Below are 16,709 nucleotides of genomic sequence, written 5' to 3'. Positions count from 1 at the left end.
ATGTCAGTGTGGGGAAATGTGCACGCCACCATTGTCACGACACCACACCATGACACTTTAATGCATGCATCATTAAGGTAGTGTTCGTCTCATGTGACCCTGGGGCTCTTGATGTCACTCCTGTGGACAGGGAGAACAGGACACTGCAAGGAAGCCCAGGAGACATGAGGGAAGGTGAGTATAATTGCTACGTTTCCACACCAGTCCTGGTCGTCCATTTATAATATGGGGTCTGAAAAGACCCCAGAGTATAATCATTTCACCATCCAAGCCCAAAATCAATCCACAGAGGTTTACCCATCACTAATAGAGTTCTAGGAGCCGTGACAGTGTCATACACTATGCTGTATAGATATATAGTCCTAGGAGCCCTGACAGTGTTATACACCATGCTGTATAGATATAGTCGTAGGAGCTCTGAGCGTCTTACAGTAATTTTATTGAATCTTAGGAATCCAGACATTATCATGTGCTATGCTTTATAGACACTGCAGTCCAGTTTTAAGTCAATAAATTCCAATATTTAAGAAACGTATTCAACACGAAACAAATCTGGGACTGAGCCACCCAATGCTGAAATAAATTTTTAGAAGTTCGACCATATCTATGCCAATCATATGTGACATTACAAAGAAATTACACTGTTTTCTGATGTATTTCTTGATGTATACAAAGTAAGCATATATGAAGAATGAAATGAGATTCTCTTCTGTTTGTTTCAGACATTGAATCTTCTGATAAAATTATATGACATATCTAGGGATGGCTTGGATAAGTTCTGCCATCTATTGCTGCTTCTAGAAGTGGTGAGTCTGACCTCTTTTAGTGCATGTCCTTGTTTCACAGATTGCTTTAAGGGAATGTTCACTTTTGCACATACATTTTTAGATCCAATATTTAGCACTAATTATTTCATGACAATTCTTTATTAAGGTCAGAGCTCCATTTTGCTGACACAGATCTCCAAATCCAATGTTATATATGTACAGACAAAGGATAAAATTCTGTTTGTCTGCATCCACCATTAGAGGGCGTTATTGAGTGTGCTGTATATTAAAATTATTAATAATAATAATTATTACAATATATAGCAAACTCAATGTAAAATGGTTGAACCCTGATGGGGACTGTCCTCAAGCTGTTACTGTTATTGTTACTGTGCTTTATTTATGTTGCCATGGCATGTGGAAAAGCCCATATAAAATGTATGTCCTTATCAGGCAGCTTCATCCGATTCTATGTATAGGTCATCAATATTGTTTATGGGTGCAAACAGCAGGTCTAGACTGGTCAAGGTCGCATGTTGAACGCTCAGTGTTATATATTTGGGTGCAAAAGTGGGAACGCTGGAATGCTGACAGTGTGCTACAAATTTTTCTTGAAATTCTGTAAACTGTAAACACAATGAGGATGTGGCATTTGCTCCCATACAGGGATAATCAGAAGGATAATCCAGGTTCTTTTCTGCTTGCCACGGTGCTAGAATCTGTTTCATTTCTGAGTATTTTCTAGCATTTTCAGCTAACAGTCATGGTACTCTGATCATTTGCTTTTTTTTTTCTTGAAATTCTATAATTGTCTCTCCTGAGTGCTACCATAAAAATAAATAATTCCTTATAGCTTCATTTTTCAAGTGGCAGGCACAATGACAATGTGTCAAAAAATTTTCATCAAATTCTGTAATTTTAAGCAGGCACACAACCACAAATATTTCTTCAAAATGACAAGCCTGTAGTAATGATAAGTCATATTTTGTCATCTTTTTTACAAACTCATTCCTTTTTGTAATATAAATGTCGCGTGTACAAAAAACCATGAGCAAGAACCATTCCTAAATAGGGGTAATTTTTGGAGCGTTATCCAAAACTCAGTGTATAGTTAAACTAGGAGTTTCTTAGAATTGGAAATTGGTAACAGGCTCAAAAAATTTTCCTACATGGTTGATGCCTAATTTTCCCAAGTAAACAACATTCAAGTCTGTGACCTTCATGAGCCCTTTTATAGGGTAATCTTATAATGTGAGGTGTTCTTATAAGATAAGTTTGATCAAACCGGAGAACCACCATTCACTATATTCCAGTCCCAACAATCAGTTCATTGTCACGGCCTATTCTTGGTTTCTGAATTTCAGATCTAGTATGGCGCCCATCACGTGTCACATTACAAGTACATTATATCGTTTTCTGATGTGTTTCCATTGTAAAAAAAATAATCATATGAAGAATGAAATAAGACTCTCTTATGTTTGTTTTAGAGGCTGAATGAGCTGATAAGATGGTGTCATGGAGCACTGGACATTTTGGGTAACAAGTTAAATCTACTTCTGGGATTGGTAAGTGTGAGTTCATGTAATGAATGTTCTTGTTTCAAATATTACTTAAAGTGAATGTCCAATTTTCCATATTCATTTTTTTCTATTGAAAATTGCACATTTAAAACAGAGGTCAGAGATCTATTTTGCTGATACAGGTCCTCCACCCCCCTGACTATGTGGAATGTGGATGGCAACAGCAGCACCACTTCTGGTCTTAACAGTCTTGCCGATAGCCACAGGGTTGTTGTAGTTTCTGAGAATGAAAATGACATTTTTGGTTTCAAAATTTCAATTTACTGCCTACCATATGTTTTACATTCACTGCCTACCACACACTTTCCCACAGATATACGTGTTACTTTAACATTAATGATATGTTTTTGCCATAGGGAGCTAAAAATAGGTTAGACGGGGTTCTCTGAACCTGACAATGTAATACACTATCTTTTATAGCTCTCTATCTATAAGTCTATTTGAGACAAATCTATCCAGGATTCTACTCAAATTATATAAAATAAAAAGAAAAAAAAACATCCAGGAGGTCAAATAAGGCTGAAGATGGCTCCAATGGAGCATTAGATGGTGCAAGAATTCCCAGGAAGGGCGAGGAATAGTAACAAACTGTTATTTGTGTTTCCACACCCTTCCTGGGCCACCAAGAAGTTGAAACTTTGGGGGTTTGTCACTCATGAACCAGAAATGAAATTATTATAGTCTTCAGTCCTTAGAATATAATAAGTGGAGCCCCAAAGGGATGTGTGAAAGCATAACAAACTATTATACGCACTTTCCCTCTCCTCTACTGAACAACCTCACAACTTCTTCACCCTCTTCCGATTTCTTTTGGCTTTCTGGATGATGTCACAACATTATGACACTTAGGAGGCCAGAAGAGTCTGGAAGAGGCCCCCAAGGGGGCACAGGACGTTGCAGGGATGCACAGGTGAGGTAAGGTAAGGGAAGGAGAGGACAACTGTTTAAGTTTCCTCAGTGCCCACTTATTATACTCTGAGGTCTGAACAGACCCCAAAGAATAACCATTTCAATTTGTGACATATAGATGCAAAGTGAATCTTAAAGGGGTATTCCCATGTACATAATTATTTTTACATTTGTAGATAATTAAAATTAAAACATTTTTGCACATATAAGTAATTAAACATTTTGCAGAGTTTTAAAGATTTTCTCTAAATATCTCATGGTCACAGTCTTGTTGTCTTGATCAGTTGCCAGCAGATACGACCACTAATGCAGGAACTTTCTAAGGGCAGAAAATCAGCTGTGATTGCCTTATTGTGGCCGGGATATCTTCCAATACATGTAGTGTCCCTGCATGATATCTCAGCTACAATAAGAAAATCATAGCTGGGTTCCTGACAAGTCCCAGACCATAGAAAGTGTCTGCATTAGTGGTCGTAACCATCGGCAACCGATCAAAACAACAGACTCACCACTAAGAATGTTAGAGAAAATCTTTAAAACTTTGCAGAATTTTTAATTACTTATATTTGCAAATATGTTTAACTTTTAATTATCTACAAATATAGATATGATCATGTACATGGGAATAGCCCTTTAAGGTTGAACCATCTGAACCCAAAACACTTTTCTCAGAGATGTACTCATCTATAATAGCGTTCTTGAAGTTCTGACAGTGACATACATTGTTTTATAGATATATTCCTAGGATCCCTGACAGTGTTCTACACTATATTTTATAGATGTGTTCCTAGGAGTCCTAAGAGTATTCTACACTATGTTTTATATATATAGATAGGTTCCTAGGAGCCCTGACAGTATTCTACACTTTGTTTTATAGATAGGTTCCTAGGAGTCCTAAGAGTATTCTACACTATGTATTATAGATATATAGTCCTAGGAGCCCTGACAGTGTCATACACTATGTATTATAGATATATAGTCCTAGGAGCCGTGACAGTGTCATACACTATGTATTATAGATATATAGTCCTAGGAGCCCTGACAGTGTTATACACTATGTATTAGATATATAGTCCTAGGAGCCCTGACAGTGTCATACACTATGTATTATAGATATATAGTCCTAGGAGCCCTGACAGTGTCATACACTATGTATTATAGATATATAGTCCTAGGAGCCCTGACAGTGTCATACACTATGTATTATAGATATATAGTCCTAGGAGCCCTGACAGTGTCATACACTATGTATTATAGATATATAGTCCTAGGAGCCCTGACAGTGTTATACACTATGCTGTATAGATATATAGCCCTAGGAGCCCTGACAGTGTCATACACTATGTATTATAGATATATAGTCCTAGGAGCCCTGACAGTGTCATACACTATGTATTATAGATATATAGTCCTAGGAGCCCTGACAGTGTCATACACTATGTATTATAGATAGAGTCCTAGGAGCCCTGACAGTGTTATACACTATGCTGTATAGATATATAGCCCTAGGAGCCCTGACAGTGTCATACACTATGTATTATAGATAGAGTCCTAGGAGCCCTGACAGTGTTATACACTATGCTGTATAGATATAGTCGTAGGAGCTCTGAGAGTGTCTTACAGTAATTTTATTGAGTCTTAGGAATCCAGACATTATCATGTGCTATGCTTTATAGACACTGTAGTCCAGTTTTAAGTCAATAAATTCCAATATTTAAGGAACGTATTCAACACGAAACAAATCTGGGACTGAGCCACCCAATGCTGAAATGAATTTTTAGAAGTTCGACCATATCTATGCCAATCATATGTGATATTACAAAGGAATTACACTGTTTTCTGAAGTGTTTCTTGATGTATACAAAGTAAGCATATATGAAGAATGAAATGAGAATCTCTTCTGTTTGTTTCAGACATTGAATCTTCTGATAAAATTATATGACATATCTAGGGATGGCTTGGATAAGTTCTGGCATCTATTGCTGCTTCTAGAAGTGGTGAGTCTGACCTCTTTTAATGCATGTCCTTGTTCTACAGACTGCTTTAAGGGAATGTTCACTTTTGCACATACATTTTTAGATCCAATATTTTGCACTAATTATTTCATGACAATTATTTATTAAAGGGGTTGTCCCGTAACAAGGATCCTATCTATACTGCTAGTTTATGTGGATGTAAGACTTTTCCTAAATACATTGCTTTATCAAAACTGCTTTGTTTGGCCGCTATCTTAATTTATTCACTTCATTGTTTACACTCAGTTTCTTTTTTTTTTTTTTTTTTTTTTAAATGTAGATTGTGAGCCCCACATAGAGCTCACAATGTACATTTTTCCCTATCAGTATGTCTTTTTTTGGAATATGGGATGGAAATCCATGCAAACACGGGGAGAACATACAAACTCCTTGCAGATGGTTTTATGCCCTTGGCGGGATTTGAACACCAGGACCCAGCGCTGCAAGGCTGCAGTGCTAACCACTGAGCCACCGTGTGGCCCCTACACTCAGTTTCTATGGTCACTGGGCTCATTTCCCAAGTGACATAGCTGCCTGCTCTCAGGGGGGGAGGGAGGGGCTGACAAGCAATGGAGCTCCTCAGATAGGGGAGGGGGAGGTGAGAGCTCTGGGATTACTGTGCTGTCTATCTTCAGCTCTTCCACTTATCAGCCGGTTTAATTGAATTTGGCTGATAAGGGCTGAGATAGGGAGTCCGATATCTCTGTATGTAATACAAGCTGACTCAAATCCAGCTCTGCTACATCAGCCTCTACATCAGCGTCATACTGTGGTAATGCATTTACAACCAATCCCTCATTACTAACTGCAAACATAGCAGATAGCAGAGCAAGTGAAACCCCGCCCACCAATGTGCCCAGAAAACCAGGAAGTGAACAGAGCACAAAGCCTGCAGGTTGGTGAACAAGGGTTATGGGAATACCCTTTTAAGGTCAGAGCTCCATTTTGCTGATACAGATCTCCAAATCCAATGTTATATATGTACAGTCAAAGGATAAAATTATGTTTGTCTGCATTCACCATTAGAAGGCATTATTGAGTTTGCTATAAAACTTATTAATAATAATAATAATAATAATAATAATAATAATAATTATACAATATATCGCAAACTCAATGTAAAATGGTTGAAACCCGATAGGGACTGTCCTCACAGCTGTTACTGTTATTGTTACTGTTTTATTTATGTTGCAATGTTCTGCAATATATTTGTGGAAAAGCCCAAATAAAATGTTTGTCCTTATCACGCAGCTTCATCCGATTCTATGTATAGGTCATCAATACTGTTTATGGGTGCAAACAGCAGGTCTAGACTGGTCAAGGTCACATGTTGAATGCAAATTGTTTTGGAAATTCTGTAAACACAATGAGGATGTGGCATTTGCTCCGATACAGGGATAATCAGAAGGATAATCCAGGTTCTTTTCTGCTTGCCACAGTCCTAGAATGTTTAATTTCAGAGTATTTTCTAGCATTTTCAGCTAACAGGCCTGGTACTCTCATTGTTTGCTGTATTTATTTATTTTTTTAAATTCTATAATTGTCTTTCCCGGGTGCTCCCATAAAAATAAATAATTCTTTATAGCTTCATTTTTCAAGTGGCAGGCACAATGACAATGTGTCAAAAAATTTTCATCAGATTCTGTAGTTTTAACCCCTTAGCGACCCATGACGTACTATTACTTCATGGATGTCTGGTACTTAACGACCCATGAAGTAATAGTACGTCATGGATGTAAACAATCCCCGCAGCGCAGTGCGGGCGTTCTTGGAGCGGATGTTAATTGTATCTGACACCTAACATCCTGCTCCATCCCCCTCCATCAGACATGAGTGCTGATTTTGGGTTTTAACCCGTTGATTGCCGTGATCAAACATGATCACGGCAAACAACGGGTTGCCCGATCTTGTAGGGATCCCCGGCACCCTCCGCTGCGAGATCGGGGGGTGCTGGTATCCCTACTATGTAGCCAGGGGTCTAATTAGTCACCCCAGCCAGCTCTGAGTCCCACTTACCTTTGTATCCTGGCCGGCGTCTTCTGGAGCTGTACTGTCCCGTCCGTCTGCACGAGCTGAGCCTCACTTCCTGTTTACAGAGTGATAACGTGCAGGCTCTTACTGCAGCCTGTGACTCACTCTGTAAACAGGATCAGTGATGCAATCTTCACTCATGTAAGTGTCCCATAGGGGACACATGAAAAAGTTAAAAAAAAAAAGTGGAAAAAAAAATAAAGTGTTTTGAAACAATTAATAAAGTTATCAAGCCCCAAAAACCCTTTTTTTTCTATAGAAAATGAATTATAAAAAAAAAACTAAAAATTAATCAAAACAATACATATTTGGTATCGCCGCATCCGTAACAATCTGTACAATAAAACTGAAACAATATTTAATGTACACGGTGAATGACGGAGAAAAAAAACGGAAAAAACCCGCCAGAAGTAGTGATTTTTCGCCATCTCACCTTACAGAATGTGCTATAAAAAGTGATCAAAAAGTCAAATGCACCTCACAACAGTGCCAATAAAAAGCACACATTGTCCCGCAAAAAATAAGCCCCCAACCAACACTGTCAACCAAAAAATAAAAATGTTACGCCTCTCAGAAGATGGCGATGCAAAAAACATTGATTTATGTCTCCAAATGTGTTTTTGTTCTGCAGAATTAGTTACGCATAAAAAAAAATAATATAAATGAGGTATCGCCGTAACCGTACCGACCCACAGAATGAAGATAATATGTTACTTATACTGTACGCTGCATGGTGAAAAATTTAAAAGGTAAAACGCAATGCCGGAATTGATTTTTTTAATTTAAATCCAGCAAAAAAAGAGTTAATAAAATGTATTCAGTAAGTTGTAGGCACCCCAAAATGGTGTCATTACAAAATACATCTCATCCCGCAAACAACAAGCCCTTATATGGCTGCGTCACCAGAAAAATAAAGAAAATATAGCATCTAGTAATGCAAGAACAAAAACCCGCAAAAATCGCCAAATTATTAGAACTCAACTGGCTGCGTCATGTAGGGAATATATAAGCTGTGCAAGCGAATATCAGGGGACACCCCAGATTTAGAGCTTACGAGGGAAAATATACCAGAAGTGACCCCCAAAGTGACCCCCAGAGTGACTCCCCCAATTATAGGAGCTACTAGGACATAGTAGGGAATGTGGTGTTCCCAATGTACTCCGCACAGCTTATATATTCCCTCTTCGCCATCCGCTGTGCAGTCACGTCCGGGATACTAATACTCACTACACCCCCTGAGAAATTCTTTGAGGGGTGCAGTTTTCAAACTGGGGTCACACCTTTGGGGAATCCACTTTTCTGGTACCTTACAGGCTCTACAAACATGACATGGCGTCCAGATACCAAACATCTGAATCTGTACTCCAAAAGCCGCATCGCGCTCCTTCCCTTCTGCGCCCTGCTGTACGTCCAAACTGCAGTTTATGACACATGTATGACACATGTATGACACTGGTGTACCCCGGATAATGCACGTAATGTCATATGTGGGTATAAATTGATATTAGGGCACAGCCAGACACAGAAGGGAAGAAGGTTATTTGGTTTTTGTAGCACAGACTTAGACGGTTTGGGGTTTTTTTTTTGGATGCCATGACACTTTTGCAGAGACCCTAAAATTGCCCTTACAAAATGGGGTCACTTCTTGGGGAATTCTATTTCACTGTCACCTCCAGGGCTCTACAAAAACATCATGGCACCCAGAAAGTCCCTCTAAATCTGTACCCCAAAAGCTAAAAAGCGCAGTGCTCCTTCCCTTCTGAACCCTGCTGTGTGCCCAAGCAGCAGTTTACACCCACATATATAATTTTTTGCCCCTCGAGATGGCCCACTTAATAGTTTTAGGAGTGCAGGTCTCTGACAACACAAAGTGGGTGCAACGTATTGGGCACCGAAAAGACATATTTCTTTAAAAATTAAAATTTTCATTTTGTACATTAATTTTTGGGAAGCATTTTTAGGCTCAAAATGATAATACCCCTTTATTCATTCCTTGACAGGTGCAGTTTCTAAAATGGGGTCACTTTTGAGGGGTTTCCATTGTATTGGTACTTTAGGGGCTCAGCAAATGCGACATGGCACCTGAAAACTGCCCTCAAAAGCCAAATAGCCCTCTTTCCATTCTGAGCCCCGCCATGTTCCTATACAGCAGATTATGACCACATATGGGGTATTGCCATGTTCAGGAGAAATTGTGTAACAAACTGGGGGGGCTTTTAATTCTCTAACTACTTGTAAAAATTTAAAATATGGCGCTAAATGGACGATTTATTGGAAAAAAGTAATTTTTCATTTTCACATCTCAATGGTAAAAAAATCTGTGAAACACCTGTAGGGTCCAAGTGCTCACTAAACCCCTTGATAAATTCCTTGAGGGGTCTAGTTTTCAAAATGGGGTCATTTGGGGGGGGGGGGGGGGGTTTCCACTGTTCTAGCACTTCAGGGGCTTTGCAAATGCAACATGGTGCCTGAAACAGATTTCAGCTAAATTTGCCCACCAAAATCCCAATAGCGATCCTTCAGCTCTGGACCTCACAGCGTGCCCATACATCACTTTACATCCACATGTGGGGCATTTCTGTAGTTGGGACAAAATGCTTGACAATTTGTGGGGTGCATTTTCTCTTTTATCCCCTTGTGGAAATGCAAAATTTGGGGTTAAAGCAACATTTTATAGCAAAAAATGTCACTTTTCCTTTTGTTGGGCCAATTCTGTTACACTCCTGTAGGGTCAAAGGGCTCACTATACCCCTTAGTAAATTCTTTGAGGGGTATAGTTTCCAAAATGGGGTCACATTTGGGGGTTTCCACTGTTTTGGCACCTTGGGGCCTCTGCAAACGGAACATGGTGCCTGAAAAGTATTGTACCAAAATCTGGCCTACAAAATCCAATTAGCGCTCCATCCGCTCTGAGAGCGACCGTGTGCCCGTACATTAGGGTACCAGCACATATGGGGTACTGTCATGTTCGGGAGAAATTGTGTAACAAAATTTGGGGTGCAATTTTTCCTTTAACCCCTTGTGAAGATGAAAAATTTGGGGCTACAGTGACATTTTATTATAAAAAAAGTAATTTTTCATTTTCACATATCAATGGTAAAAAAATCTGTGAAACACCTGTAGGGTCAAAGGGCTCACTATACCCCTTGATAAATTCCTTGAGGGGTCTAGTTTCCAAAATGGGGTGACATTTTGGGGTTTTCCACTGTTTTGGCACCTTGGGGGCTCTGCAAACGGGACATGGCGCCTGAAAAGTATTCTAGCAAAATCTGGCCTACAAAATCCAATTAGTGCTCCATCCGCTCTGAGAGCGACCATGTGCCCGTACATTAGGGTACCAGCACATATGGGGTACTGTCGTGTTCGGGAGAAATTGTGTAACAAAATGTGGGATGCAGTTTCTCCTTTAACCCTTAGTAAATGTGTAAATTCTAGGGCTAAATGAATATATTAGCGACAGAAATTGAAAAATGTAAATTTGACCTCCATTTTGTTGTAATTGTTGTGAAATGCTGAAAGGGTTAAGAAACTTTCTAGCTGCTGTTTTGGATTCTTTCAGGAGTGCCGTTTTTAGAATGGGGTGACTTTCGGGGGGTTTTATTAGAGAGGCCTTTCAAGTACCCTTCAGAACTGAACTGGTCCCTTGAAAAATGTGTTTTGGAAATTTTCTTGAAAATTTGGAAAATTACTGCTTGACTTGTAAGCCTTATAATATCTGAAAAAATGAAAGGGTAATTAAAATTTGACTGCTACATAAATCAGAGACATGATTAATTATATTTATGAAAAAATTTGGGTGGTATGGATTTCTATTTGAAAGGCTTGCAATTTCAAAGTTTGAAAACTGAATTTTTTAAAAAATTTTCACCAAATTTCCTATTTTTTCATAATTAAAGACAAAACATATCGACTAAAATTTACTACTGACATGAAGTACAATGTGTTACGAAAAAACAATCTCAGAATCACTTGTGTAAGTTAAAGCGTCTCAAAGTTATTGCCATTTAAAGTGACACATGTCAGTTTTGAAAAAAGAGGCCTGGTCCTCAAGTCACTTTTGAGCTGTGTTTCTATAGGGTTAAGCAGGCACACAGACATAAATATTTCTTCAAAATGACAAGCCTGTAGTAAGGACAAGTTATATTGTGATCTTTTTTGCAAACCCATTCCTTTTTGTAATATCAATGTCACGTGTACAAAAAACCACGAGGAAGAACCATTCCCAAATAGGAGTAATTTTTGGAGTGTGATCCAAAACTCAGTGTATGGTTAAACTAGGAGTTTCTTAGAATTGGAAATTGGTAACAGGTAGAGATGAGCGAGTAGTACCACTCACTATTTGAATGGAAAATTTTGATGCAGAACCAGCATTGATTGGCTGAATGCTATTCAGTTGGCCAATCAACGCTAGTTCTTCTCCTACCTTTAGAAGTCTTCTCCGTGCAGCTTCCCCGCGGCGTCTTCCGGCTCTGAATTCACTGTCAGGCATCGGGCCTGGGCAGAGCCGACTGCGCATGCCCGCTTGTAGTGCAGACATGCGCAGTCGGCTCTGCCCAGGCCCGATGCCTGGCAGAGTGAATTCAGAGCCAGAAGATGCCGCGGGGACGCTGCACGGAGAAGACTTCTCGGAGGATCCAGCCCGACCCTCACTTGTGGACTTGGTAAGTATAATTTGATCGAACGTTGCCTACCCCTGAAACAAGCATTTCCCCCCCCATAGACTATAATAGGGTTCGATATTCGATTCGAGTAGTCGAATATTGAGGGGCTACTCGAAACGAATATCGAATCTCGAACATTTTACTGTTCGCTCATCTCTAGTAACAGGCTCAAAAAATTTTCTTACATGGTTAATGCCTAATTTTCCCAAGTTAACAAGGTTCAGGTCTGTGACCTTCATGAGCCCTTGTATGGGGTAAACATATAATGTGAGGTGTTCTTACAACATAAGTTTGATCAAACCGGAGAACCACCATTCACTATATTACAGTCCCAACAATCAGTTAATTGTCACGGCCTATTCTTGGTTTCTGAATTTCAGATCTAGTATGGCGCCCATCACGTGTCACATTATAAGTACATTATATTGTTTTCTGATGTGTTTCCAGTGTAAAAAAATAATCATATGAAGAATGAAATAAGACTCTCTTATGTTTGTTTTAGAGGCTGAATGAGCTGATAAGATGGTGTCATGGAGCACTGGACGTTTTGGGTAACAAGTTTAATCTACTTCTGGGATTGGTAAGTGTGAGTTCATGTAATGAATGTTCTTGTTTCAAATATTACTTAAAGTGAATGTCCAATTTTCCATATTCATTTTTTTCTATTGAAAATTGCACATTTAAAACAGAGGTCAGAGATCTATTTTACTGATACAGGTCCTCCACCCCCCTGACTATGTAGAATGTGGATGGCAACAGCAGCACCACTTCTGGTCTTAACAGTCTTGCCGATAGCCACAGGGTTGTAGTTTCTGAAAATGAAAATGAAATTTTTGGTTTCAAAATTTCAATTTACCATATGTTTCACAATCACTGGAGAACAAGAAGAGGACAACCGTTTAAGTTTCCTCAGTGCCCACTTATTATACTCTGAGGTCTGAACAGACCTAATCATTTCAATTTGTGACATATAGATGCAAAGTGAATCTTAAGGCTGAACCATCTGAACCCAAAACACTTTTCTCAGAGTTCACTCATCAATAATAGAGTTCTTGAAGTTCAGTTCTGTTCTCTGAAGTTTATAGATATATTCCTAGGATCCCTGACAGTGTCCTACACTATGTTTTATAGATAGGTTCCTAGGAGCCCTAAGAGTATTCTACACTATGTTTTATAGATAGGTTCCTAGGAGCCCTAAGGCAGCATTCACGCTGGCGTTTTTTGTGCTTATTTGGGCACGTAGCGCCGCGTAAACGCCGTGTTTGCGCCACGCTATTTTGCGGTAGTGTTGTACGGCGCAAACGTGGTGCAATCGCGGTGTTTACGCGGCGCTACGTGCCCAAATAAGCACAAAAAAACGCCAGCGTTACTCAGTGTGAATGCTGCTTAAGAATATTCTACACTATGTTTTATATATAGGTTCCTAGGAGTCCTAAGAGTATTCTACACTATGTATTATATATAGGTTCCTAGGAGTCCTGACAGTGTTATAATACTATAACACTAAGCCAATATAAACTCCAATTCATAAAAAAGTTATTGAACCCCACATAAGTCTAGTACTGAGTCATCTGAAGCTGAAATTAATCTTTACAGTTTCAGCCATATCTATGCCTATTATATGTGACATTACAAAGAAATAGCACTGTTTTCTGATGTATTTCTGGTGTACAAAGTAAGCATATATGAAGAATGAAATAATCTCTTGTGCTTGTTTTAGACACTGGATCAAATGATAAGATTATATGACATATCTAGAGATGGTTTGGATAAGTGCTGGCATCTATTGCCTCTTCTAGGAGTGGTAAGTATGAACTATTAATGCATGTTTTTTTCTCTATGGACTATTTATCGGCAATGTCCACTTTTACACATACATTTTTGGATCCATTTCCATGACAAATCTTTGAGGTCAGAGCTTCATTTTGCTGATTTATATCTCAAGATCCGATGCATATACGTACAGTTAAAGGATAAAATTCTACTTATCTGCATCTACCACTAGAGGGCGCTCAGAGCAAATGTGATCTGTCCTCAAGCTGTTACTGTTGTTATGTTGCAATACTCTGAAATATATATATGTGTTAATACTCGCCCATTACAATATGATATTCATTATATGGAAAAATAGCCCAAAAAGAATATGTTTATGTCCTTATCATGTAGCTTCATCCTATTCTAAGTATAGGTCATCAATATCTTAACCCTTTATGGGTGCAGACAGCAGGTCTAGACTGGTCAAGGTCACATGTTGAATGCTCGAGACTAGAGATGTTCGAACACTAAAATGTTCGAGGTTCGAAATTCGATTCGAACAGCCGCTCAATGTTCGTGTGTTCGAACGGGTTTCGAACCCCATTATAGTCTATGGGGAACAGATACTCGTTAAGGGGGAAACCCAAATCCGTGTCTGGAGGGTCACCAAGTTCACTATGACACCCCAGGAAATGATGTCAACACCTCTGGAATGACACTGGGACAGCAGGGGAAGCATGTCTGGGGGCATCTAACACACCAAAGACCCTCTATTACCCCACTATCACAGCCTAACAACTACACACTTTACACACTCAATACCACCTCTCTGACAGTAGGAAAACACCTTGAAACATGTGTATTTGGCACTTGCAGTGAGGAGAGCTTGTCACCAACAGTGAATTTGGCCCTTGTAGTAAGTTGAGGTTGGCACCAACATTTGTTTTGAAAATCAGGGTGGATTGAGCCTCTAACCAGCAGAGTTTGGGCAAATTCATGGTGGAGGGAGCCTCTAAAAACCCCAGTTTGGACCAATTCATGGTGGAGGGAGCCTCTAAAAACCCCAGTTTGGACCAATTCATGGTGGAGGGAGCCTCTAAAAACCCCAGTTTGGACCAATTCATGGTGGAGGGAGCCTCTAAAAACCCCAGTTTGGACCAATTCATGGTGGAGGGAGCCTCTAAAAACCCCAGTTTGGACCAATTCATGGTGGAGGGAGCCTCTAAAAACCCCAGTTTGGACCAATTCATGGTGGAGGGAGCCTCTAAAAACCCCAGTTTGGGCCAATTCATGGTGGAGGGAGCCTCTAAACAGCCCAGTTTGGGCAAATTCATGGTGGAGGGAGCCTCTAAAAACCCCAGTTTGGACCAATTCATGGTGGAGGGAGCCTCTAAACAGCCCAGTTTGGACCAATTCATGGTGGAGGGAGCCTCTAAACAGCCCAGTTTGGACCAATTCATGGTGGAGGAAGCCTCTAAACAGCCCAGTTTGGACCAATTCATGGTGGAGGGAGCCTCTAACCAGCAGAGTTGGTGGAAATCAGGGTGGAGGGAGCCTCTAACCAGCAGAGTTGTGGGAAAGCAGGGTGGAGGGAGCCTCTAACCAGCAGAGTTGGTGGAAATCAGGGTGGAGGGAGCATCTAACCAGCAGAGTTGGTGGAAATCAGGGTGGAGGGAGCCTCTAACCAGCAGAGTTGTGGGAAAGCAGGGTGGAGGGAGCCTCTAACCAGCAGAGTTGTGGGAAAGCAGGGTGGAGGGAGCCTCTAACCAGCAGAGTTGGGGGAAATCAGGGTGGAGGGAGCCTAGTATTAGCAGAATTGTGCAACGCTTATGGTGGATGAGTATGAGGATGCGGAGGAATTGGAGAGGTTGAGTACAGACATGGAGTTTCATGTTGGGGTGCTTTACACAGGTGGGCACAAAAATGAAGGCTCTATCCAGTGGTGGTTCATTTTTATCAAAGTGAGCCGGTCGGCACTCTCAGCTGACAGACGGGTGCGCTTGTCAGTGATGATGCCACCGGCTGCACTGAACACCCTCTCAGATAGGACGCTGGCGGCAGGACAGGACAGCACCTCCAAGGCATATAGGGCAAGTTCAAGCCACAGGTCCAACTTCGACACCCAATACGTGTAGGGCGCAGAGGGGTCGGAGAGGACAGGGCTGTGGTCGGAAAGGTATTCCCGCAACATGCGCCTATACTTCTCACGCCTGGTGACACTAGGACCCTCCATGGCGGCACTTTGGCGAGGGGGTGCCATCAAGGTGTCCCAGACCTTAGACAGTGTGCCCCTCGTTTGTGTGGACCGGTGAGAACTTGGTTGCCTACTGGAGGAACTGCCCTCCCTGCCGCCAACGTCACATGCTGGAAACATCTCCATCATATTCTGCACCAATTGCCTGTGGCAAGCATTGATGCGATTGGCCCTCCCCTCTACCGGAATAAAAGACGAGATGTTGTTTTTATACCGGGGGTCAAGGATAGCAAAGATCCAGTACTGGTTGTCCTCCATTATTTTGACAATACGCTTGTCGGTTGTAAAGCACCCCAACAAGAACTCAGCCATGTCTGCCACAGTGTTAGTTGGCATGACTCCTCTGGCCCCACCGGAAAGTTCAATCTCCATTTCCTCCTCATCCTCCATGTCTACCCATCCGCGCTGCAACAATGGGACGATTCAAAGTTGCCCGGAAGCCTCTTGTATCACCATCACATCATCGGACAACTCTTCTTCCTCCTCCTCCTCCTCCTCCTCCTCCTCCATTAAACGCAGTGAAGCGGACAGATGTGTGGACCTACTCTCCAGCTGTGACGGATCGGATGCTATCCCTAACTCCTCTGTGTGATCTGAGTTATCCCTGATGTCAATCAGGGATTCTCTCAGAACACACAAGAGCGGGATTGTAAGGCTCACCATCGCATCCTCAGAGCTCACCCTCCTTGTGGTTTCCTCAAAGACCCGTAGGATGTCACTAAGGTCTCTCATCCATG

General features: G+C 40.8%; 1 protein-coding gene across 1 annotated transcript in view; it reads left to right on the top strand.

Moving 5' to 3' along the window:
• LOC142209163 (uncharacterized) overlaps positions 1-16,709 on the top strand; it is a 35,675-nt gene that overhangs the window by 919 nt on the left and 18,047 nt on the right. The window contains exons 2-6 of the mRNA XM_075278094.1: positions 723-806; positions 2,255-2,332; positions 5,170-5,253; positions 12,466-12,543; positions 13,684-13,767. Of these exons, the coding sequence (XP_075134195.1) occupies positions 723-806; positions 2,255-2,332; positions 5,170-5,253; positions 12,466-12,543; positions 13,684-13,767 (408 nt within the window). The remainder of the gene's footprint in view (positions 1-722; positions 807-2,254; positions 2,333-5,169; positions 5,254-12,465; positions 12,544-13,683; positions 13,768-16,709) is intronic.

The sequence above is a fragment of the Leptodactylus fuscus genome, chromosome 6 (genome assembly GCF_031893055.1).
Source record: "Leptodactylus fuscus isolate aLepFus1 chromosome 6, aLepFus1.hap2, whole genome shotgun sequence".
Taxonomy (NCBI): Eukaryota; Metazoa; Chordata; class Amphibia; order Anura; family Leptodactylidae; genus Leptodactylus; species Leptodactylus fuscus.
This window is presented reverse-complemented; position numbering and strand designations above follow the sequence as displayed.